This window comes from Aquila chrysaetos, chromosome 11, assembly GCF_900496995.4.
Source record: "Aquila chrysaetos chrysaetos chromosome 11, bAquChr1.4, whole genome shotgun sequence".
NCBI lineage: Eukaryota > Metazoa > Chordata > Aves > Accipitriformes > Accipitridae > Aquila > Aquila chrysaetos.
The window spans coordinates 8,979,017-9,006,534 of NC_044014.1; the positions used below are offsets into that span (position 1 = coordinate 8,979,017).

The 27,518-nt window shown below is 36.7% G+C and overlaps 1 protein-coding gene across 4 annotated transcripts in view; it reads right to left on the reverse strand.

Moving 5' to 3' along the window:
* ATRNL1 (attractin like 1) overlaps window positions 1-27,518 on the reverse strand; it is a 539,891-nt gene that overhangs the window by 124,129 nt on the left and 388,244 nt on the right. For 2 of the 4 annotated variants that reach the window (XM_030030645.1, XM_030030647.2), the window contains exon 27: window positions 13,791-13,898. The exons of the other annotated variants lie outside the window; for them this stretch is intronic. In XM_030030645.1, the coding sequence (XP_029886505.1) occupies window positions 13,791-13,898 (108 nt within the window). The remainder of the gene's footprint in view (window positions 1-13,790; window positions 13,899-27,518) is intronic. 4 annotated transcript variants of the gene reach the window in all.

The following is a 27,518-nucleotide window of genomic DNA, read 5'->3' on the forward strand; positions in this document are numbered from 1 at the left end:
GGTTTGGCTCATCCCCAGTGTCTTTGACTGACAGATGACTTTGAGACATTCCTTCCAACCTAAATTATTCTATGATTCTATTGTGCATGATGAATGCTGTTTTCTACAGATTAGGTTTACTGCCTAATTCAAGTTCAGTGAGCAAAAATATTGAATTTCAGCTTAACATGAACTCTCCTGACAAGGATCAGTTCCTTGGTCCTGTTAATGTAACGTCTCCGAAAGAGCTGATGAGAAGATGAGGTCTCTAGTGCTGTAAATACTCAGCTAACAAATAGCTGCATTTGTCTGTGAGAAGCGCTCGCCATGTTACTATCTTAGCGATCATAATGCTGAAACAGAATGGTGCTTGGAGAAGATCTGCATACTGATGAAGACAATCTGCCTAGAGTTAAAAATGGGCAAGGCAGAGGTGAGCAGGGGAAAGCATTCAGTAGACCCTACAATTACACAGAAGATGTACCAAACAACGATCAATACAACCCATTGTATAGAAGAGCTTTTGAATTTCTCATTCAGTCCCAGCTCTCATTAAGCAGCATTTCTGAATAATGCCTCCTGCCTTTCCCAGTTGATTTAAAGGTGTTGCCCACCTTCTGGAAGATAATGAGTTGATTGTACTATTTTCACCTCTCAGGGCAACTACCGTTCTATGGTATACTTGAACATTTTAAGTCCTTTGAAAAACTATCTGAAACAGAGTAATAGAGTATACCTCAGTAGTAAAGGCTATTGCAGAGATTGCTGTAAAAACATCAGACATACCCTTTGCTTTCTGTGCTGGCTTTCTAAAGAATATAAAGTCAAGGTTTCAGACCTTATCCTCAAGATACTCAGTGGCTAAGACAGCACATCTAAAACACTGCCTAAAGGTCTGTGATCAAAACTTTTTTTTTTTCTTTTTTGCTCATCTTGCACAATGGAACTTTTTGGAACAAAACCAATTCCAAGTATTACAGGAGATGTAAGTTCCTTAGGATTAGGTCAATAATGTTATTGAAATATTACTTGGTCTGCAGACTTTCGCAAACTTCCCTATCATTTACGCCAAATCCTAGACAAGTTTCTCTGACTTTGCCCTCTCTCACATAAATGCAAGGCAAAAGGTATACATCAAACAAAACTAAGCATGACATCACACACTCCTGCACTAAATGCACTGGGTTTATGCCATTTCCTGTTGTAAATATCAATAGCTATATGCAGTGCATATGCAAATTGTAGCACTATGTCTAGGCTTTGGGAAATATGGTTTGGGTTGCATGCAGATTTTGTCAACATATTATTCAGTGAAGAGGTCACATTAGGGGAGATACAGAAGCAGTTTTGTGCCATTTTATGGGTGGCTATTTTGTGCGTTTTTCTGGATATATAATTGTTGCTCCCAAAGCACCAAAGCATCTTCCTGTATGGCCCCACAGTAATTATTGCTTTCCTTCAGGGACCTAGATTGTTTGCGTGCCCCTTCCAGTTCTCCTCTTACTTCCTTTTCACCTTGAGCTGTTACATCTTCATATAAGTAAAAGAAAGTCACTAATAAGACAGACATCTGGGTTAGGGAAGCTTATTTAAAATCTTCTTTAGCTATTTATTTTGCAAAATAGTGGCACACTGGTTATAAACTGTTGGTAGATCACAACCACACTGCACTTTGCACTCACTTCAATGGATATTGTCCACGAATGTTTCCTACTAGAACAGAAACAGATCCTGTAACTCTTTTGGAGAAAAAGTAAATTAAATATTCAGATTGTAGTACTACTTCTACCACTTAATTATACTGGGAAATTAGAAAAATAAAAGTTTTTTTCAATTTTTTTAAAAAACATTTCTGCAATTACTCAGTATTTAACCATACATACAAACCCACTATCCCTCAACAAATCCATCAAAGTATACTATTTCAACAGTCTAGTTTTAATGGTGCTCTACAGACACATGTTGTGCTGGATTTGGACCTGGTGCAACTCTACCTTTCTTGACTTCAGCAAGTAAGTGATGGGAGAATGTAACTCAAGTAACACTCATGATTAAGCCCTGACGGTACATAGGAGTACACAACAGTAGGTTCTGGAGATTTTTTTATGCATATTCAATTTATGATGTTTGTCTGGCTCTATTTATAACAAAATGGTACTATATTTTCTTTCTTTTAGTATGATTTTAAAATATTCTTCATGCAAAAAAAATGAAAGACACACTTTATGGCATCCGTAGGTCCAGAGGAAAATGATCTCACCGGATGTCATTGCCAAAGTCACGTCAGTGTCTCTTGGTATCTTTAGTGGTGATCTTAAAGAGTGTCCTACACTTGTGTGTCTTGTGTTGCAAAACACAAATTATGTTTGTGAGTCACTGGATAATGCTTTTCTTTTCTGCACGTAAACTGGTATTTAAGTGTGTTCAGAAGGGTACATTTGATTCCTTCCAACTCCTACAATTTGAAAAATTTCTCAATATAGGATAAATTGCTTGTCTACTTTTCCAAAAGCCCAGTGGCTTTTCCTTTAATAACCATTAAGTTGTCTGTAGAACAGAATAACTTTATTTATTAAATCCAGCTGGTTCAATATTGATACATCTTTTTTAAAGGCCTAAACAGTTAAGACAAGAAGCTGACAGCAAATGTCTCTTTAAACTTCCCAGTTTCTTACTGAAAGCTGGATAATAAAGATAAGAAAAAGGTCATCTTGCCAAGGATATGGTATAAGAAATAGCACTTCGAAAGGCAAAATTCTACTTTAAATAAAATGCCAATAACATGAATATATACCAAAGATAAAAAAAGGAAAATTTTATTTCATACATATCTGTTAAAAACTTTACTGCTTCACACTAATGAACAATAATGTTTTACAGTCTTTGTTACAGAAACCTCTAATAGATTTGTAAAGTACACTATACTTGTAACTGGAAGCGATCACATATCACAAATACTGCTTAATTTTTAAAGAAGTTCCTCTCGTAGGGATGGCCCTAATACAAATGTACTGATCTTCCCAATTTCACTGCAGTCTAACTGCCCTTGTAACTTCTACTTTACTGCAGCTTCTACGTTACTGCAGTATACCATTCATAATCTTTTGATTTCCAAAAGATATTGTACAAGGACAAGACTCCTTCAGGACCTTTAAAGAATCATACCATTGGGCCCTAAATCCTGATTGAGCCCACTCATTTTTCAAATTCTAATATTATGGTATTTTCCATAATAAAAAAAATTGTTGAGATTGTTTCTGAAACTAACATCTTATACCTCTGCTTTGCTACAGCCAGTGAATGGAATCCATGCCCTATAAATTACATACCCAGCCTCCTTATAGCCTCTTTGAAATTTTGGGTTCCTCACATCAAAGAAGTGATCTAGTCTGCCTGTAATTACTACCGTACCTTTCTAAACAATCAGGGTAAAAATGGAAACTGCCTCTCACAATATGCAGGGGGAAAAATAGGACTCCTCCTCTTCCTCAGTACAAGAAGGACATAGACCTGTTGCAGCAGGTCCAGAAAAGGACCACAAAAATGATCAGAGGGATGTAACACCTCTCCTATGAAGACAGGCTGAGAGAGTTGGGGTTGTTCAGCCCGGAGAAGAGAAGGCACTGGGGAGACCTTATTGCGGCCTTTCAATACTTAAAGGGGGCTTGTAAGAAAGATGGGGACACTCTTTTCAATAGGGTTTGTAGAGACAGGAAAAGGGGTAACAGTTTTAAACTAAAAGAAGGTAGATTCAGACTAGATATAAGGAAGACATTTTTTACGATGAGGGTAGAGAAACACTGGCACAGGCTGCCCATAGAGGTGGTAGATGCCCCATCCCTGGGAACATTCAAGGTCAGGTTGGACGGGGCTCTGAGCAACCTGATCTAGTTGAAGATGTCCCCGCTCATTGCAGGGGGGTTGGACTAGATGACCTTTAAAGGTCCCTTCCAACCCAAACCATTCCATGATTCCATGATTTCACGGAGAACATAAGGATGAAGAAGAAATGCTATGTAGCACGCTTATACTAAATTCCCCCAGCTCTGATGATGGGCACATAATGACAGTGGGATCCGCATTTGCAGAGCAGACATCTGAACAGTGATCCTGGTAAGGAGAAAGCTGAACTTCAGGCTCTACTCAGTCCAGTGGGCTCATGATCCATCTAAACAGGAACATGCTCCACCCTTTTTCGTGAAATTGAGCCACGATGCAACCAGAAATTCAAGAGCCACGATGCCCAAAGCGCAGCAGGCAGAACCGAAGTTAGACACCGAGATGGAAAGAGCATACTCTGTAGCTCTGGATCCTGCCCGCAGGGAACATTTTACATCTGCTCCTTTCCAGAGGAGTGTCCAGGTCATCCAGGCAGTCAGATTCCCTCTAATCCGTTCTCCTTTTGCCACCTGATTAATCCACTCTTGTAGCTGTAAAGATAAGAGTGTGCTCCCACAGGATGCCTGGGGCTATGTAGGTATAGACCCCCTCAGGTTCAGTGCTTTCTTACCTCATGGACAAATACTATTCTCACGATATTATTGTGCAAAAGGTTGCCATCCTCAAAATTAGTTTAGCTGTAGTCCTGACCGGACATAATATTTCAGCCTTTTCTGTGGACTCAGGCAAAGCTTAGCTAATAACTCTCTGACAGCTAAGTCTGTAGACTGAGTAGGAAAGTGCCTGCAGGGCTGAATAGTCTTGGCAGGTAAGCAAATCGGATGGCTCTCTGAAGCTGAGGTGAGGTTTAGGCATCTGCTGTCCAGGGCAGGTGCATTGCCTTCTACGCAATGAATTCACATTCACTTCAGACTCAAATTTAGTTTGATAGAAGTTACAGAACGACAAAACCTCACTGAAAACTGGCATAACCTATCAGATTACCTAACAATACATGTAGGTTGTCAAGTTCTGTGAAGAAAAGCAAAGGCGCTGCACTTTTGTCTCCTGTCTGCTGCAGTTTCAATATGTATTGTTGTTGGCAGGAAGAACTGAAACTCAAGTACAGAGCTAGGAAATGGCATGCAGGTAAAGTCTCTGAAGCAAAGCTAAGGACTACAAGTTGCCAAATATCAAAGAACACTCTACAGTAGCCAGTTGCACCCAGAAACATGGGAAATAGCTGATGACAGACTGTAGTTTCTGTATCTATTTCTTCTCCTTTCCTTTTAAAGAGAGAAATGTCCTACTTTAAAGATGAGAAATGACTTTTGATCTAAAACCAAAAGAAATACTAAGAAAATATATATAACTAGAAAGAGCAGCCTGTCAGAGCATGGCCTGTACAGATCAGGTGTACAGAAAGGGCCAGTGAATCAAACAGAGAAAAATTTCAATCTATGTGCTTTTTAGCTATCCTGATAGAATAATTATTTCCATGCTTTGGTATGTTCAATTTAACCAATCCTGGAAAAATCTCATTGTCATGGATTTGCTATGCAAAGGCAAGATTCCCATAAGCAAGCCTTGTTCAAAGACAGTCCTAGAGGTACATATCTATTCTGTTTTGCATTCACTGAATTTTGTACCTATCTACTTTATGAAAAATTGTTTTTATTAATTTTAATGAACATAGGACATGTACAGTGTCATTATTCATAACATTTACAGACACATCTAAACACTTCTTGAAAACAATCAGAATGTTTATTTTGATACTTTCAATTTGTAACTATGAGTAATACAATAATTTAACAATTTCTATTCACAGCATGCCGATGTCGCTGAAACACCTACATTTAGCTAGTCAGCCAAAATTCCTGCTAATTGTTCCAATTGAGCATGAAATTTGTTGGCAATTTTGTTCAACACAAATCATATATTTCTATCCAAACAATTCCTATAGTCATCTGATTATGCAGTACATGTGCCAAATAAATTTTGTGAAGTGGAAAGATACACTTCTATCAAAAACCCTGAACAAAATCAGGTTTTCAGAACTAATTGTGAATTCACAGATCCTACAGCTCATAAGCAAATAAGCGGAGGCTTTACTCTCTTGTCAGTATGAAATATTAGGACATCAACCCGCATGTAGGCAAATCTCCTATACATCATGTTTAAGGCATTCTTGCAATGTCTGTTTGCCCATGAGGGTAAATTGGCTCAAGAGAAATAAGCAAACAAGAGAATGTAGGGATTAAAAATATGTTTTCTGTAAATTTAGAGACTGGATACATTCTGGAACAAATCCATAATTTTTAAAAACTTTCTTTACATTAAGGATTCTGGCAAAACATCAACAAGTTTTGAGATGTTAGTATATATTTTAGCAATAAGCACACACAAAAAATTTTGGTCTATATGAAAAAACAATGTGGTTTGTTCCAGGCAGCATTTCTCAGACTATTTTTAGATTTTCCATATGCTGATGGAGAAAACTATTACTTAGAAATCTTAAAGTATTGTTAACTTGATTCTGTACAAGGAATTGAACATCTATACACTCTAGATTGAATAGAGTTAGTATTCACAACACACATAAAAAAATCATTGCTGTGACCAGTATGCATGAGCAGCTAGATTAGGTATTTGTTCTGAATCACAGGCTCAGAACATTCACACATTGCTAGACATAAATTTAAAGAGAAGCAACAAAACTCTTATGCAAATGTAAAGATATTTAATGGGGCAGAGCTACACTGTTGTATATGACCACTGAATGAGGAATTAAATCGTGTGAAATCTAAAATTCTTATTTCATGAAAAACAGTTCATTATATGAGGAAGGAGTTATTGCAAACCAAACAACGCTACTTTCAGGTAAATGCTTTTCTCTAATGGAGGAACTGCCGAATATGAATTTTGCGTATGATATAACACTCACACATGGTATCACAAAAGGATACCCAAGGTGAATCAATCATTTGCAAAGAAGAAAAAAAAAGATTTGAAGGTAGGATTTAACATAAAGTGACTCAATAGTTTAGGAGAAAGTTTTCCAGATGAACAAGACTGGGGGAGAGGGCAGAGAAGAATGCAATAAGCCATCAAGGTCAAAGTGTAGCACAAGATAATGGAGTTCTTGAGGCAGTGGACAGCAAATTTAGCATGATCTTTGAGTAATACAGAAAAACAGAAAATGTGATCCAATATAGATTCTTCTCTTCAGTGTCAGGTATATCGTCTGACTACATTTCTCTGAGATCTAGTAGTGTAAGATGCATGGATTTTGAAAGGCTATAAAAATGGTAATGCACTGATTAAGCCAAAAAATAATTACATCATGAATACAGACTTCAGGGAGAACATTAAAGCTATTCCAGAATGGATTGGAGATCATGTTAGACAGACCTACAGTCACGGAGAGACGGGGGGTCAGAGATAACTTAAGAGTTTCTGATCTTGCAAGAAAACTGAGGACATAAATCAATGAAGGTAACAGCAAAATTGAAGAGAAGCATCAGAAATATTCAGTAACAGAAAACTAATAGTGCAATGAAGGTAATTAAAGTGTTCAAACAACAGAAATGGAAAAATTTCAGAGAGTATGCAGAAGGAAGAGCTAGGCGACAATCAGAATAATAATAAAGACAGAGCTGAAAGGAGAGAAGCTAATGCAGCTATGGGTGCATGGTACCTCAGAAATGTTTGTCCAACCTGTTCTAAAAAGCTTCCAATAAAAGAAATTCCACCACCTCCCCAGGCAATTGCTTCCAGTGATTCAGCTTTATTATGAGAAGTTTTTCCTGATATCCAGCCTAAACCTCCTCTGCTACAATTTAAGTCCATTACACCTTTGCTGCCTACAGTGCATGCAAAGAAAAGCTTGTTGCCCTCCTGATTGCTACTAACCTTTTGCATATTTGAAGGTTATTATTCTGACTCTTTTCTATAGTCTACTCCAATTTCCTTGACTTTTCCTTGCAGTTATATTTTCTAAGTCTCTGATTGCTCACATTGTTCTCATCTAGATTGTCTCTCCTCTGGTCCTCCTTGAGCTGCAGTGCCACAGACCAGACACAGTACTTAGCAAAGCCATTTCCAATGCCAAGCAGAGCTTGGCTTACAGACATAACATATGGACAATATGAATAATCCAAACTTGGAATTAGCACAAGGTTAAAAAAAACCCCAAAAACAACCAAACAACAAACAAAACTTTTCTAGGAAAGAAAAGTATTAGTTAGGAAACTAATTAGAGTTAAACTCGGGGATGAGAGTTCTAAAACCACCAACTCCTCACAGGCACATCTAAAGCCACCTAAGGGGCAGGTTACGAAAACCCAATGTAACCTTTGTTTCTGAATAACATTGAAAAGAATGAACAGGGCAAGTGTTTCTAAACTATGTTGCTGCTCCTTTGAGTCCAGCTACAGCTTTTGCAGTCCCTGCAATCATTCAGAACAACCTGCAACTTGTTCTATGTGATCATGGCTGAACTGGCTCACAGGCTGTATCCTACACTTGGCATTACACCTTCCTCAGCCCTAAGCATGACAAGGATAGAAACATGGATTAACCAGTGAAACCATCTTTCCCCATCCAGGAGAATGTCTGGTTTACTCACAAGATAGTGTGGGATAATGTCTAGTTATCCCACCATAACAGTAAAGAATAATCAGATTTGATCATATATTAAACAAAATTTATAATAAATAATATAATCTACTAATATCTTCTTTGAAGTTCCCAGAGTTGAGCTCCCCAATAAGCTTGCATGAGCAACATTTGCAACTTTGTAAATTATATAGCATGACTTTTAAGTAAGAACGACCTGCAAGTATAATGGTCTTTGATAGCTCTTGTTGCCAAATATGCAATGCCTTTATGGTCACTGGAAACAAGACGACCATACTAGGGACAATTTCATCATTATCTTAAATAAATTGTTACTTTCTTACAAGGGGAGTGAAGTTATCCTCTGATACTGAGACTAAAATTAGGAACTGAGAATAGCAAGGGGCAACCTGATGACCTGTAACAAAGAGCTGAGAAGAGTCTGTTCCTTGATATTAGACATTATGTCATCAAAATAATGCAGGTGTAATGCTGATGAAGCATACAACTAGTTTCATTTTGTACAAAATAATGAAGCATGCTTAGGTTGCAGTTTCAAAAATTACTCACTGAATTATTCAAATTAAACAAGAAAATGAACCCGACTTAACTGGATTTATTTGTAAAGCAAGCTAAAAAGTCCTGACACCTTATTGGCAGGAGAAACCAGCAACACAGCTTATTAGTATAAACTTCAATTACCTAAATCCCACCAACTTCTGGTACAGGATTTTAATGTGTTTTAATAAGTCACTCTGATTTCCAATAGCCAGTCTTGGTATAACAATAGCTACCAGCATCAGTGCATACCTTCCAATTCTTTTACTCAAATAAATGAGAAATAATGGCCGACCTTTGCTTCATACTTATCAGAAGTGCCTGAAATTCAAAACTTATTTAATGTACCATACATATTACTTACTGCTTGCTAGAGAAACAAAGCTAGATTTTATTTGCAATTCAAAATTCTTGAGATCATCTTACCTTGTCAGAAATAGAGAACAATCTAACATCTGTGGCAATTCTACAGGAAATGCAGTAACTCGATGGAGAAATAATTGAAAGATTTACTGCATGGTTTTCTGCAGAAATAATTATTAAGTAACATAGATTTGCAAAAAAAAAAAAAAATAGATATCCAAGTAATACTGTAAAGATATCAAACAGATGATCATCATAAGAGCAAATCTGCACTTAGTTCTTATGCAGGCAATAATACACCTGGCTTTACTCCAGCAGATGTAGCACAGTAGATGCTGCTGTCTAGAGACTTAGCATGACCATACATTAGGGTTTACAGTAGTGCCCAACTTATCTCACAGGCCTAAAGAAAGAATCTGTCCCTGTTTCAAAAAAAAAAATCATGGGCTCTGAATTAACTGAAAAATACCCAGAAGTTAAGCAAAGCAGGACAGAAAAAACATTTTTATTACTTTTCACTTAACATACAGATTAACTAAAATAACTGTCAGCAGCACAGTGGAAGTGACTCTTCAAAAGTGATTTATATTTTGGGGAAAAAAATGTTGCCTAAAGGAGACTTAGAATATGAAGATAACCTAAATGATTTAGCTTTTAAGATATACTGAGCAGCAAAAAGCAACCAGGTCTGGAAATGGCTTAGATGTCTAGAAAAAAGAAATGAAAGGAATAAAAAACGTTTTAACACTGAGGGCACTGAGTGTCAAGAAGCGTTGTATCTATTGATCTATGATGCTACTTTAATTTTTTATGATTCTGGTATTGAAAAAATTATGGTAGTATCACAAAATATCACAATATCCTCAAACTCTCTGGACAGGGTGCTTCTGGTGTTTTCTTATTCTGCTTCTTAACAACCTGTGCTATGTGAAACTGCTAACAAGGGGACCTTAGGAATTCTTTCTCTTCTTTTACCTGCCCCTGGGGCACTGGCCACTTCACTGCAGCCCCCCTTGACTGTTGCCCTCTTGGGGTCCAGAGGTTCACTGCCTTCCAGACTTCCCTTCCCCTCCTCCACCAGAGTAACTTTAGGCCTCTCTTGTTCTTCCCAAAAGGGAGGTGGAAGAGTGTTAAGTCTTCCCTTGTAAGAGGTCATGCAGATTTCATCACTTCTAAGTAGGGAAACGGCAATCGTAATGGAACCAGATGAAGATGCAGATTAGGGCTGGCATGGGTTAAATAGGATAATTGTGCACAAGATCAGTATCATGAATATCATGCCACAGCAGGAGTAGGTATTGCTTCATAGATTTAGAATTAGGATGCTACCGTGCTACCAATATCATTAGCAAGATAGTAGTTGACGTGATACCAAGAAGGAAGGAGGACAAGGGAAAAACTAAGTTTGATTTCTTCTGTGTTAAGTTTAAGCTGACAATAAGATAGTTGATATAAGGCCAACATGACAGAATGGATGACAAGATAAGACTTGTTAATGTCATGTTGTGAATCAGTTACACAGAAAGGCAGCCTGAAGAGGTAAAGATTGATGAATAATATGGTTTAAATTGGGAAGAGCAAAGGCTATTGCCAGTGCTTGAAAACCCACTCAGACAGCAGGACACAGAAGGAATATGATGCAGATTAAAGTTTTCTGAAGGACTTAATATCAAGATACTGTCACTTTGTTGGCAAAACATTAAGATAGATAGACTGGCAGGTAAAGACTCCAAAGCAGAGAGAGAGCCCAAAATAACAGAGATTCAACTCTTTTCTGTAACGTATTCAGGATTTTACTTTAATCTGTTGCAAATTGCTGCTAACTGAAAATAGACCCAAATATTACCAGTTGTATTGTAAGTATCTAAACTAGGCAATCGTTTTAAAGTACAGTATCCATACTCATCTTTTTAGATGTGTTTTCCAAACACTGGGCAAAAAATGCCATACTACTGCAAACTAAAACTCTACGGTGAAACAGTTGTTCTGGATATCTACAAATAATTGCAAATAATAAAACAAAAGCTAACCAAATGGCATACTGGAATTACCATGTAGATAGTCATAGGAATATTGACGTGTATCAGACCATCAGTATTAATACAGAACACCAGCTGTACAAAACACCCATCATGTAAGCCAGATGACATTAATGAACAGCAGTCTTACTATGCAGTTGAATGGGAGACTTGCACTAATGTTTGGAACAGTTCAATGACATTACACTCAAAGGACCCATGGATCAATACATTGTCATTGGAAGTGCCAGAGTTATTACAATGTCAATAAAAGTGTGAGGTGAGGGAATGCAATACACCACCTTTAAAACTGGAACCCCTGGTGTATCAGGGCAAGATCTTCACAACACCGGTGGAACATTTTGAAGAGAGTTACTCTATATTCCTCATTTTTACCAAAAGATCACTAACTTTAAAAGATCCCAATAGGCATCAGATATCACAGAATTATTAAAATAGTTTAAAGGTTCTAACTTAATAAAAGAAAATGAAGCTACTTCATACTATCCTGTTGTTTAAGCATCACATCCTGGAAATACATGTGACTCAAATTCCCTTCAGTCCAAATGAGAGCTGAGAATGAAGAACAGAATGGCAACTACAACTTTTAGTGTCCTTTCGCAAATTGAGGATAGACTGGGAGCAGAAGCTTAATATAGCTCTTTCTTACAGAATATACATCAAAGGACAATCAATACCCTGAATCACATTCATTTAATCCTCAGCACTATGCTTTGTTTTGATATAGATCAGTATATTGTAATTCCAAGGAAACTTTGAATGGACTTCATTCTGTGTATAACTCTGTATTAATTAGGAAAAACCACTATGGATACTGAATACTAAACAATTACTAGAAAATGCTAGGCTAGGAAGAAAAAGCTAATAAAAACTGTAAAATATAATTAAAATATTTTAGCATCTACCTCTTTTAGTGCTAAATAAAAGATATGAGAAAAGAAAATGTGGCAATTAGCTTGGGATGTTTACTTCTAAAGTTTAATTAAATAATCAGTATGTAGAGAATTAGAGTTGGGATGCCTCAGCTCCCACTCATTGCTTCCCTCTGAAAAGACAACAGAGAAAATGCTCCCAGATGCCAGTGCAGAAACAATGAAAACATATTCTAAAAAAGTTAACTTTTAACTAAAGTGTAATGTGTCCTCAGCCTGGGGAGCTGGAGAGGTCTTCTGTTCCAAGATAAAAGGAGACGGAAATATGGTGATATTGGTGAAGAATGTGGGGGTTCTAGTATTTGGTCAGAAAATAACAAAGCTTCTTCAAAGAGATATGGCATTTTTATTCACTATCTATTCCAAGTATTTAAATTATGCCAGCAAGAACAATTGTGATTGCTTCCTATACAGTAGTAGGACAGAGCGCCTCAATTTGATAAGTACTCAAGAGCTGATTCTTTTTCTTTCTGCTATGAATCTGTTTTTCACATTGCTCACTTCACCATGAACCTTAGAGATTTGATAGAGTGTATTTAATCTTCCATTGAAAGAGGCTATTGAGAAAAGTAAGAGAAGCTTTGAATTTAAGAGGAATTGGCAGCAATGAAAAGAAAAGTACAATCTTGAAAGATTTCAGAGCTATCACACCTCATTCCCGGGTCCCACCATAAATAAGATAAAGTAATAACTGTAAACACAATATTGTAAATAAAAGTAAAGGAATAGAGGATTACGATCTACCAAAAGCCCAACCTAGATTAGATATTCATTATTATCCACATATTGTAAATCTCCCTCTATTTTCAGGTGAAACTTCCAGAATCCATTTCATGCATTATTACACCGTTCCAATATCACATTGCCTTGCATATTATTATTTCTTTTCCAATGTGCTGCAATTACAATAAAAGAATGCAGTAATGTAGCCATTATCTACAAACAATAATATGCAGTATACTCTGTATTCTTTAAACCTGTACATATAGAACACAACACTGAAATTCGACTCACAGCTGCTTTATTTATTTGTTTGTTTGTTTGTTTGTTTGCTGTAATTTCTGTTAATTAAGATAGATGTTAACTAGGGGGCACTGTGTACTCTAAGGACTCAGCATGAGGTTTGCTCCCTCCTTAATGCCTGGGTCTTGCATTCCTTCAGCTCACATCCATCACGACAGGACTGCCAGGTGAGCTGGCTGTCACTCCAGCCCAGGCTAATAGATTCTCCAGTGGCTTTTGTTACAGCTCATGTCAAGCTATTAAAACTCTGCGCCTTGAAAATGGCATAACATACATAGCTGAGACTTGTCAGCTCCAGGTAATCAGACGCTGCTTGGTTTCAGAAGCAGATGCAGATGAGACTAGCAATATAAATATGCAAATCACAATGGTCCCTTGTCAGCACCACTGTTCCTACCTCTAATGGCCCTCGTAGAAAGTCTGTTTGCTCAGCTCCTACTTCCAGTGCTACATCGACAGAAGCAAAGGGGCGGCTGGCCATCTGCTGTCGCTCCCGCATAAGTTGCTGATGAGGAAAAAATGATGTTTTAACAAAACATTAAAAAAGGCACCAGATATTAGTCTGCCCTACTATACCTCCCATTAAAACATAAGAATGCAAATAGCATGCAAATAGTTATATTTGTAATATTAAAGGGAGAAAGTTATACCAAATTATGATCATCTATATTTACTCAAGAACTGAGCCCAGAGGGCTTATGTTGTCTACAAATGGTCTTTCAGCTTGAACTCTAATGAAATCTCCAAATGAAAGCTTCCCTAACTGACTGTTCGCTCTAAATAACTTTGCTATTTGTGCAAGTTGCAAGCAAATATGGGAAATGGTTGGTAAAAATAGTTGAACTCTAATTCCACCGATAATGCATGCATTAGAACACCTGCCAAGAACAAGTCCACTTGGCCTTCGAATTTTCATATTTCACTACTAAGCCAGATGGAGTTAATAGTGTCAGGGCTCATAATTTTATGCAGTATCTTTCCTGCAGTTACTTATATATGAAGAATAACATGTCAGGATTGGGAAGCCTGCATCAGTGTATTTGAATACAATCAGTTGTGCTCACAAGGCTTGTAGAATCCCTTCCAATCATACCAGTATGCACAGAAGTCCCAAACAAAACCACAAAGCTAACTCACATTTCTTCCTCAATCTGTAATTATAACGCTTATTAAACCATGATGAATAAAAATGATGACCAGCACTAGATATTACAGATCTTACTTTACTGGTTCAGTGCAACTAATAAAAGCATTATTAAATATTTAAAGTGAATGAGTCGTGCAATTAAAGTCGTGTGCTCCTTCAACTGAACAGGACGTCACAGCATCTTGAAGAGACAAAATGCTTGCAAAAATGTTTTATTAGAAAAGATCTAAGTTTCATTTTCTAAGTGTTTTTCTCCCCGTTATATCTCTGGAAATCTTGAAACGTTAGAAACAGGTATTTGAATGTAAATGACACTAGCACTGTGACGTACTGTTCATAAAAGCCTTTGAAATAATAAAAGGTATGCAAGCAAATATTTGCTGGCAGCTTACTAATAAACACTCTTGATTTAAGGTCTGTTACAAAGCAACAAGCTCATTTTGTAATACTTCTCATGCATTTTTTCTTGACTTGCATTTTAAGATTGTCTATAGAACTCCATAGAAGCACTTGTAACATTAAAATCAAAACAGTTTAGTAGTCTCCTAATGCATACCCTGTACATTCCTAAGTCCTCGTTTTTATAAACATGCAGTGTACTTGTCAGTAAGCACCTGCGCAAATGGGCTCTCAGTATATCCTACAAAGAGGACAATTGATATGTCTGTGGGTGAAACTGCATGTTTTATATTCAGATTAAATAAAAGCCTAGTGTGAGTATCTAGATGGTTAAAAGCTACATTTTTAACCTTTCCTTTAAAAATGAAACTAGTAGTCTCTGTATACTGATTTACATCAGCACTGATTTGCATCAGTACAATATATTCATAGATTTTACACCCAGAAAGAACTACTGTGACCCTCCAGTCTTACCAACAACTTGACAAAGACCACAAAAATGTAAACCATAAAATACTGAGTCACTACATGCTAAAATGACTATATCTAGCTCATTCTCTTCCTAAAATAACAAAAATTAAAGAAAACAATGTTATTAGAGCAGTCCTGCCATATGGAACTCATTACAGTATTGTAAGTCTACAGAGCTATTGGCAAATGCTTACTTTTTAATGGGAAACCAAACATTGTTTTAAACAAATAGAATTGCTTGGGGAAAGTACTTAAATGAGCAGAATAACCCACGCTCCAAATGCACAAACAATTATTTAAAAGGTTTACTTAATACAGACTATAAAGGAATGTATATTTAGTATGCTCTCTGTGTTTTAAGGCTAGCAGTTTTCTTCACCTCTGCTCCCGGTCATGTGTTCAGTAAAACCTTTTTATTCACAAGGTAGTCACTGTAATTTTGATACTCTGTCATTTGAGAAGAATACTGTGAAGACTCTTAATTAGCTCTGTAAACAAGAATGAAAACTTGAAACTGTTCAGCTGCCCATGAAGCGCTACTGAGTTTAGCAGCTGAGCACTTGCACATCAAAGAAAAGTGCTCTATTCAAAATACTGCTTCTTTCTGTTCAGCATTTTAAAGCTCCCTGTAAGGTGCAGAACAGGAAAAATAAGTAGCAATGACGAGAAATACAAGAAGATATTATGATGTTGAAAACCAGTTTTGTGACTGGAAAAGGTCACTAACTCCCACCATCTGCAACTGTCCGTGTACCAAGACTGGGACAAAGGCAAAGTTCCAATTATAGAAAAACTTGTGAGTTGGGTTATTGCACGGCAGGTGGCATTCAGGTGTGACACTCTGCTCCAGTCACACGCTCTTTTCACATAGGCCATACAGATACAGGGAAATTCCTGGAATTCAGCCGTGGGCCAAGAAACAGGGAAACTCTCTGAACATGAGTATTACAAGAAGAGTGAAAAAACTCTTCCTTTTTCTCAGAAGCCAAAGAAGTTAAAAAAAAACCCACACAGATTTCATCATAGCTAAGGCAGAAAAAATATGGGATAGTGGAAAGTGGAATTCTGCTGGTGTTACTTATATACTCACATCCAAAAAAATTTATTGCATTTAAAAATCATACAAACAAAAAGTAAATACATATTTCTTCCATAATTAGGGATATTTACTTGGAGACAAAGAATAGATGGGCACTATTAACATGTATTATTTGAATATTTTATCACACATTTAATTTATAATATTCAGAATTAAGCACATGCCTAATTATTCACTTAAAACTATGGGAAATTCAAAACATTACTTTCTCAGCATAGGACTGAGAAATTCAATCAGCATTTATCTGACTGAGCAGACAACCGATTTCAAGGTCTACCATAATTTTAAATCTCATTAAGTACAAGAATATTGACAAGATTAATTTTTTAAGCATCTCTATTATTTTGCAGCAATTTCAAAGTATTAATTTATATCCTATGAAAGAGTTTTTCTTATAAAGTATAAAATTCTATTTGTCATCAGTGAAGAACAGTAGGATGTTAGGATACTATAAATTAGTTCAATTTCTCACTCAAAACCCATATAATCTGAGAACATTTCTTAAAAAACCCAACCATTTTGGCATAATTAGTCCTTTGTCATGGAAATATACATTTCACCTGATTCTCCATGGACATGTAGACATCTTTGCCCATAGATTATGTTAATTGTGAGTTTTGGTGTGCTAGTTGAATAAGTACCTTTGAAATAGGACCTGCTTCCCCATCTAGAAGTAAATCACAGGAAAGTATTTGCCTGGGTATACAATTCAATTTTACCATTGATCAAAAAGTTCTCATGGGGGATACTTCTCCTCTGATCAATGCAGTTTGGAGTGAATTAAAATGTTCCACAGCATCTTGTATAATCTTCTATAAGAAAATTTATTTGTTGTAAAGTTCTTATTTAAGTAGAAATGTTTTTAATTTTTTTTCTTTTGGTTGATAACATTTAGACTTACTTTCAAAATATTTTAACGCCCCTATTGTATTCATGTACAATAAAACACTCAATGCAAAATATATATTACCATATTACAATGATTTAACATTAACAGAATAAAACATTTCAGCAATCCCAGGCTGACATGTTTTGAATTTTTTGTATTTTAGGAAGTGTTACCATTTTGCTTCTTTTTCCTACTTAGAAGACTTTTTTTTCTTTTCTTCTTTCCACTGCCCCCCGCCCCCGGCCCAATTTTTCAGACTTGGTCTCTTATGTGGAATAGGATACTATTCTTCTGACTAGCACTGCATTTTCTATGCTCTTCTCTTCCCCTTCCAGCATAACTGTCCTAGAAAAGCCCTAATTGAAAAAAACCTAATAAAGTACATGAGATGTTAGGAACTAGGACAGGTGTACTTTCTCTTTGTTATACAGTTAACAGACATTCTTGAGGGACTGATGGTTGAAAAGGATGAGACCATTTTAGTGCCATAATAGGATGAACAGAAAAAATCCTTTCAAAGATCTTTCTGTTGCTGTTTGGCACCTTTATGGGCTAGTTTAGCCCCTTGGCAAGCAAGGGACACGTCAGAGTGTGCCATAAAATATGCACAGACAAGTGTGCATGCCCAAGTTCATGGAGCAGCTTGACAGTTAGGGCAGGTATAAGAGGTGGCAAACACTTGTAAAAATATTAGCAAGACTTCTGACTGCCAGACCAAAAAAGTTTTCCTTTTGGCTGCTTAGAGCCAGGCAGTCTCAGTACACTATTTCAGAAATAAGGAAGGATATGGCAGTTGAAAGGGTGCCTATTATTTTAACAACAGCAACAACTGCCTAGGTTTCCTAGGTTTTCTTCCTTCACATCTTAGATTTTCTTTTGTTTGTTTGTTTTTTCCTAGATCAGATCACTACCAACATTGTATCAGGACATCTATGACTTAGTCAAGGCGAGTATTCCAAACCGCCAAGAATGGTAATTCTACAATCTCTCTGGCAACTGCTGCCCAGTCCAGTGCTGCACTACCCTCCTAGTGACAAAAAATTTTCCAAATGTCAAATCTGAAATTCCTATTCTGCTTATTCATCATCCAGCTTTTACTTGTCTGTAGTTACAACTTGGTCTCCTCCTCTCCTGTTTCTATGCTGTCAACTGCTGATGTGAATAACACCAAAGGCTACAACAAAAGTGTTAACCACACCAGGCATTAAATCTGAGTTTTATAGGAAAAGTGTTTGCAATGAGGAAAAATGTCAAAACCTCATGGAGAGTTGCATTGACTAACTTCTGATCACCTTGCATTTGACAGACTCCAAGAGTTAAAAAAAATTAAGAATATATGTAAATGGACAGCCCTGCAAAAACAAGAGTGTCTATAAGCAGTGCAATTCAGTCATTGATCACATATTCTTGAGGTTTCTTATTGCCATATCTAATCAACAGAAGTAACTTAAATGGGTTTAAATGACTACACAGATCTGAGTGGACCACAGGCATTTTAGTTAGAAACACAATTTAATTCTTTTCAAAAGTCTTAAATTTTCATTCTCAAACTGAATCATACATAGTGATATTTCAATGAAGCTCTGATTATTTGCTTTAATAATTTGCACAAAACAAAGATTGCCTTCTCTAACTTTTCTCATTGTAACTCTTGGCGTTACAAATCTCTTCAAATTAAATTAGCTAGTTACATAGCTGGAAAGGAGAGCAATTTCTCACTTACATGTTGAATAACCTATTTGACTTGGTTAATTTCCATGTCAGCTGATTTCACTGGAAAGGCATATCATAGTCATTAAAATATTTTGTCGGTTTTTAGGTGAAATAAACTCACCACTCCATGATTGCAGGAGATACAGTGACTTTAACGGATGGACAAGAGCCTGCTTAGGAAACCAAGCAGGAGGAATAATCATACTTATGCCAGTAGTCTGACAATCTGGATTCATTCATCCTCTCCGTCATGAACTTCCTAAATAATCCTGGTCACTTGCTTTCCTTGTGCCTCATTTCCCACTCTCTTAAGTGGAAAGTGCCCCGACACAAGACTGCATCCAGGTAGGCAATGAGATATTACAATGATGGACATAGTATAACATGCTATTTGCAGTGCAAAACAGACTCTACGGAAACTTCCTAAGATATCAGGGCCTATTCTATGCCACTTTCTTTTAAAATTGCCTAAAGAAAAAGTGCTCTCAGGTGTGTTCAAAGGTCTGCTATGGGAAAAAAAAAGAGAGGAGTTATACTTCGTGTCCTAGCTTTATACTGAATAAAATGAAGGGTTATTTAAACTAGACATAGTCCAGCAAACAACAGCTAAGACATACTTAAAATACAGTGTACACATCCCAAAAAATAACAGTTCCAAAAGGTCAAGTTTTTATGTATCCCTTTTGGAAACCAAATACCAGTCGTCTGTAATTTCCCTTGAACAAATCAAAAATGAGAAAAAAAAGATGAGCCCTGAAAAGGTCATTTTGTTGCTAGATCCAAGGAACAGACATTTAATGTATTGCACATTAGCAAGCAAAGAGCAAAATGTGAATCTGCTGTGACTTCAGGTTTTGGACCTTTTTGATTCTGGAATAGAATTCCCATCTCTAAAATACTCAGAGTATGAAAAGCTGCTTATTACAATGGAAATGGCACCCTGGTTTATGCTTATTTGCCAGTAATTTATGGAGCCTCATGTTACAGTAAAGTTGTGATCAATCCTTCAGAATTTTTCTCTAGAGATTAGTTTAGCATAGGAAGATAGTTTGGATGCTAAGAATCAATAATAAGCTCAAAATTCAATTCACTGCTTTCAAATTTAAGAAGTGGTAAACAAGACCTAATCCTGTTATCTCTTTCACTTAGATCACTAAGAATCCATGTTGCATATTTACACAGGTCTGTAACCATAAACATTTTAAAGGTTCCTCTAGAGGTACTTAAGTCTTTCTGTAGGCCTTGCTAACCCCAGAATTGCACTCTTCTTCCTAATCGAGTGGGTTTAAAAAAACCTTTCAGCAAACTCTCCATGCTTTTGCTGTTAGCTAGCAGAGCCATTTTCAATTCACAGAAAATGTCTAAAAATGTTTATCCTGCAAACTAATTCTGTGTACAGAGAAAAAGAGAGCCAGACCTACTAGTTATATATGTTAAAATGTTTTCACATAAGACATTCTACTGTATTTGCCCAAGGACAGTTATTTATAAATGAATATATTAAAATATGTGTTAAAATTAATTATTTCAGAATATGAAAGAGAGATTCAAGTCTCATATTATGCAAACTACTCCTTGGGACTCTTTCATTTACAATGGTGTCACATAAATAATGCTTTTCAAAATGTCTTCTAAAGAATTACTAACACTGATAGTGTAGTACTTTAAACATAAGTGCCATCTTTGTAAGTGGAATAGACACAGTATGAAACTACCTTACATTAACAAAATCTCAGTGCATCCTATCGACATTATTAAGCTACTGCTTTTGAAATGAGGCATCATGAATATTATTCATTATTATCATGACTGTTAAAACCAGCTTTACTTACTTACCTTAGACAACAGATGTCAAGCTGATAATTCCCAGCTCTGAAATAAAGTTTTAGGCTGTTCCTATAGCAATTCAGATTGCTTTTAAGATAGTAAATATGGTCTAATAAAAGAAACTGGGTATAAGTGGTACCTCCTGAGATCACTTTGTCCACCTCTGTGCATTGGCCTTACACAAAGGCAGGTAACAGTGTGATTATGATCCTTCGAGCAGATGTATAAGTTTCTTAAAAAGGCCCCAGTGATGGAGGTTCCACAGTCACTCCAGAAGCCCAGAGCGTCTGATGATCCCCATGCTGGAAAGGTCTTTTCTAAAATCTAAATTAAATCTCCATGCTGACATTTAAGCCAATTGCTTCTTGTCCTGTCTACTGTGGAGAGCATTCCCTGTCTACAAGTGAGAAAAAAAAACCCCAAACACTAAAACTCTCTTCTCCTTCACAGGAGTTCTTTATAAATTTGAAGTTTCCCTTTAACCTTCTGAACTGTAAACAAAGGCGGGTATGTAAGTATTATCCCACCAGCCCTGCTCCCATTTTCAGTGCTCCCTTCTGGACTCTCCAAGCGCAGGACGCTTGACAAAAAGTGGGGCCCCAAACCTTACATAGGAGAACAGAAGGGTCACTTTGCAGGCCTTACAGATCTTTTTGTTGATAATATTATGCCAGCATCTTTGCTACAACGAAAGTATGGTGACATATATTCACTTCTGATTCATGATTATTCTACCTCATTTTTTGAATATTCTTACCAAGCTCATTGCCCATTTCCCCCTCCTTTTTTTTTTTTTGGCAGATGGTTAGTTCTTTCTCAGTGCAGAATTGTGTATTTGCCAATTACAGAATTGTAGAATCGCAGCTTTTCAATCAATTATTTCAGATTCTCCCATCTTCTTTTGTACAGATTATAATTCTGTCCTATAGTATGTTTGCAGAATCTCTTACTTCAATGACAGTTACACATGCAATAACCATGGTCTATCTCTTAAACCAACACCAGAATCAGATCCCAGCAGAAGCCCACTTGATATACCTTTCCCTTTTCATAATGAATGACTTATAACTAACCGCTCCAAGAATACAGTTTTACAGTCACTTCCTTTTTATCTAATAGGTTTGTTAGTCTGTTGTATCAAGAAATCAGTTTGGCTTGACATGATTTGTACTTGGAAAAACAACATTGAATGCCACTCACATCTTTGCTTTTTTCTAAATTCTTATAGATTATTCAAAAAAATTGTTTATTCCAGTACTTTCCTAAGAATTAATGATAAATTGGCTGATGTCTAATTGCCCAGCCCTTCATTCTTCCCCTTCTTTTCTAATATAGGAAATACTGTCATCCCTTTCTTGAATTTCACTTGTCCTAGCTGAAGTCTCAGAATCCTGACAGGCTCCAGGATCACATATGAGCTTAGCCAGTTCTCTAAATAGTCTAGAATAAATTTATTCAGGTTATCTAAGCTGAAAATATTTAGCAAGTATTCTCTAACCCATCTTTCTACATTACTGCTTGATATTGTATCCCTTTTTCACTCTAGGTACTAACAGACTTTTAAAGAGGTCTTAATTAAAGTACTTTTTAAAAGAGACTCTTTTCTTAGCGCAGACAAATTCAGAAAGATGGGGTGTACATACTATTACTTTAAAGAGAGGTTCAAGTGCAGGACATACATTTTAATTTGCAAATAATGTCAATGCATTTTTTAACCTGCAAGTCAACAAAAAGGGTAGGCACTGGATTTGTTTCCTATGTGAACTGATATGAAAACATATGGTCCAGATTAGAATGACTGAATTGAACATATGCCAGTTTAGAAAAAGCTGAAGTTTCTGAAACATACCTGGACCCTAGACCACATAGTGACTTCAGGTGACAAAAATCTTAAGAATTTTTTTCAAATTACATTGAATCCAAGGTTTATATTTATTTTTCTTCACTATTTTCTTTCTACTTTTTTTCTTTTTTAAATTAAATTGTAACATATAAAGTAAAAAATGATGAAAGAAAAGAAATAAAAAATGCTGAGCAGGAAAACTGGGCTGTACTCCAACAAAGGTGAAGTTCGCCTTTATTATTACCTCTAATTCTTTAAAACCAACTATTATTTGAGATTACTGGTACACTGATAAAGTGACAATGTAAATGAAACATTTTAAGTGCAGCATCATTGCCAATTATACAACTATTCTAAAGCGATACTTCAGAAGCTACTTAAAGCACAAATGACATTACCATATAAGGAAGGTAAACTGGTGATGTACCATGACTGATGCCTTTAAATGCTTTCAAGCTTTAATCTTAAAATATTAAGCAAAATAACCATCATTTTCACTGCCTTGCAAAGGGCACCAAAAAGAGGTACACTTTCCAGTAGTCCTGCCTGTCTCAGGATGGAAATGCCCTGATCTACATGGATCCTGTGCAAGGATGCAAGCTGGACGGGCATGTCACAGTACCTCATGCTACTGTGTTGGGTGAGTAAAGCTCTTCCAGACAATCTTTACAAAATTTGAGCCCATGTTACTCGGTTACTTACCTCCTTTTTCATTAAAAAACGGGGGTCATCCTGCCACTGATAGCCTTTTTAGTTCAATTGCCCCATCCAGGAGAAGCTCTAAACCCCAATATTTTTCACATCAACAAGCCAATTACGAATATTAGTAAAGCCATACTTTTAAGTTATACCCAGGATCAGGAAGTGTGAAAAAAAGTCTGTCACTCAGAATGTACAGAAAATCCTTATAACAAATCCTGGCATTTTCAGCAAGAAGGGATTTAGCTAATCAACATAAAGCTAGGATACCAATCTGAAATCTGGGTGCTTGTCCAAAGAAATATTCCAAACTTCACAAATTTGCTCACCATACCTAGTACATTCAAGGCAGCAAGAATTTTGCACACACTGCTAGTCGGAATGGCATGTGGCCACAGCCAACACGTTTTGTGCAGGGGAGGGAACGGCTTTCAGACAGATGCAGTTCTGCTATCTGATCAGCGTAATAACGTAAATTAAAGCAGCTCGCCTTTGTTCATGTTGTTTTTAAGTTTGAAACAACTGATTTAGCAGATGTGAGATGTCAGACCTTTTAATGGTGGCTGCTCAATAAATTGATCACAATTTATTCCACTCCTGCTATGGAACTAAGAAAGCAAGGCAAAGGACCATCCCTTACCTTTGAAAGAAACCAAGAAACCAAGGCAGTTTGCTCTGAGCTCAAGTATCTTGAACAGGAAAGTATGAATAACAAGAAACTGCTGAGATAAGGAAGTCTGAAACTAGTAATAATTTAATGGAGAATTATTTTAAGAGTTGAACTGCTACTTAGTAAGCTACAGCTACTGAAGGGAATAGAACCCATCTAATCTCCTAGAATATTTAAGCTACATCAGAATTTGAGAAATAGAGGGCTTTCGAGCATTAAATACCCTAATCCTACAGTCTAAAATTCAGTTCTGAAATAAGCACATCACTAATTCCAACAGACTATCTTGGCAATATCTGTAGCAGCACAAATCAGGTTGTTATTCTCTTTATCTTGATAATAATTTTGTGCACAACCCAACTGCAAACAAGGAAATCCAACTTTCCCACTAGTGCTCCTACAAGGGGTTGCACCGGTCTGTGTGTGTACATACTCTACAGATTAGAAAAAAAATACTGTGAAGAAGTTAATCCCTCACTGCTGCCACAATGAGACTTTCAATATAAAAGTGACAGAGAGTGTAAATCAAAGTACTCTGGCATTTTGAGCTCCAGTCAGACTGTTTCAAGAGAGAGAAGTGGGACGATTTGGAGTTCATCAATTATATCACATCAAATTAGCCTCTATCACTGGCTTGGCTCGGCAGCTTTCATCTATTCTAATTTACAACAGAGAGGACAGCCAAGTACAGGATTGTGGCAATGACACAGTCAAAGGGAAGCACAGCACTTTTGCTTCGCAAGAATGGTAGGCTTTTCTGGACAGCTGCTTCAGCTGGGTCAAAATCTCCAGCCACGTTTAGTTTCTTTCATTTGCTTTGATCTGACAACCCTTATCCTCATTTAAGATAGCAATGTGCTAAACATCTTTTTAGCAGTCATTCCTGCAGTCACTGCCTTTCTACAGACACTGTTCTGTATAAATCTACCTTACACAGTGATTTACCTTTCCGGTTAAATCCTTAAAATAGATGAGTACACTACTGGAATGCTATTGTAACTGTATGTGATTAGGACATAGGTTAGCTATTTTAAAGGAAAATCACCATCAGTAAATTGTTAGAATTTGCCTTCCAACTGACAGACTTTAAATTTGAATTTGCCATGGTTATTTGAAGACACTGACAGTGCAATAACTTAAATCACAGTGAAACACAGAAAAGTATTGAAGAACCTTACACTTTACAAAATATTTTATATTAAGAATTCTTCCCTTTGCTATGGATGTGATCAGAAGCACTGTGCATCATTTAAATTGCAGTTTAGAGGCCTAGATGGATTCAAATGGAAAATGGGCCTTGTGTTAGCCCGCTGCATAGTGGTGAATTTGCACAACAGGGATGAAAAGCCAGCTTTAGTGTTTCTACCACAATAAATACTAAGAAAGAAACCAAAGGAACAAAAAGACTGTTTTCCACACAGCATCCAGTTTCCCTCGTCTCCTAAAGAACACTTTCTTTAATACAGGCCAATGAACGTAGGCATTTAAAAATGCACATATTGCAATGATTACTTCACCAGACTGAGCATGCTTCCAAAAGTACGTTTCCATACTCCCATCACAGTTTCTGTGCATATTGGCATTGCATGCATCTCTTTTAGCTGCTTTTGTCTAATATGGCCTGTTTCCAAAATAAATATTGCAAGCTTTAGGCAAGTCAAGGTCGTCTTTCCCATTCCTTTACTTCCTCCCCAAGCTTGGCTTTGCCGGTAGGATTTTAAGTAGTGAACTACTAATAGGCTTTATGGCACTCTTAAAGTTGTTTTAATAATTGTATCAGATTAAAATGCTTAGAGACATGTAAATTATCAGAATTTCTGACTGCTAATTTTTAGAGACCCTCACGTGGTATTAGGAGTGATAAATACTAAGTAAAAACTTACAGACAGTATTGTCTTTTACCTGGAATCTTATTTTGCTCCTTCTTTTTATATGTAGTCTTGTACTGTTTGTATAAAGAGCAAATGAATGCAACAAAATGTGTTCATGACTTTCCTCTTACAAAACTGAAAATATAAGACATTTTTATATTCTTCCACAATATGCCCCTTTCTGCATAGGAACCTTTTACCTGCATTAGAAAGAGCCATAAATTTTTCAAGAATGTGGACTTGTTTTCTATTATTTGTTCCAGGGGGAGATATATTGGTTTAAAATGTCAGGGAACCTGCTATGTGTTAATGGATTTTTATATGGGCATCTGCTAAATGCTTTCAAATTTACACCACCATAATGTATGAGACAGCTGGAATTTCTTTAATTGAAATTTATTTACCAAGAAAAAAACAACAACATCCTTAATTGGAAGACAAAAGAAAACAAAGATATGATCTATGAGTCAAAGGTGCCACCCATCTCAATGATTTTCCTCAACAGACCTATTTATCACAGTGCATGCAAAGCAAGGACTTGCCCTCGGGGGCTTCTTAAAAAGAGCATGACAGCTATGATTTGGCTAATTAATTTTCCCTACTTATTTGGAAGTAGTCTAATATGTAATGCTCAAACCCTCCAACATAAGTTTTTATTTTCTTACTTGGGGCTGTGGTTGTTGCTTGATTATTAACATGGAAAAAGCTAGTTCTTGATTACATGAACTATCGTTATTTAAATAGCTATGTTTTAAAAACACACATGAATTAAGGATGATATTCACCTTTACATTTACATTCTCTCTCCCACCTAACTGGGGACCAACAAATGTTCTATCTTTGTATCAGGGTAAGGATCACTCTCAACATTAGATCTAGCACAGGCGCAATATGCCAGTTGAGAGCACCGTGGAGGAGGCAACTCCTCTCTGTGAAGCAAAGACCAGACTCCTCTCAGTAAAGGTGAGCTGAATGACCACAAATATGTGAAGATCAAGAGCAGTGGTGGGGTGTGATGATCTGAAAAGATTCTCTGATCCTTCCCTGCCACACATGAATAGAGGTGGAGTATGGAAGTCATTAAAGGTAATACAGGAAAAACTTCTGGATAATGCCTCCACTGCAGCTTCCCTGCATTGGTGAACTCTTTCTCCATCGGTCTTCAATGCTTTTGACAGTGCTTAAGACAAACTATTCAGATTTGGCACTGGGAATTGAGTATTTTGCTAATAGGTCCCAATGGCCTCAGCTAATGCCATCAGATGAGAAAGATGCTTTTCCTCACCTGGTTAGATTGAATCATGTAATACAGGGAGGTTTGGCAGCTTCTCATCCACTAGGAAACCTTGCTTTGATTGCTAAGTACAATTATTCTTTATGCCCCAATTGCAGGACTGCAATGTGGAGTACTAACTAATTTGGAAAGGCCAGTTTGGAATCAGAGACCAGAAATCAACACAGGCAGCTTGGCGTTGTTGGGGTATGGGTCTGAAAGAC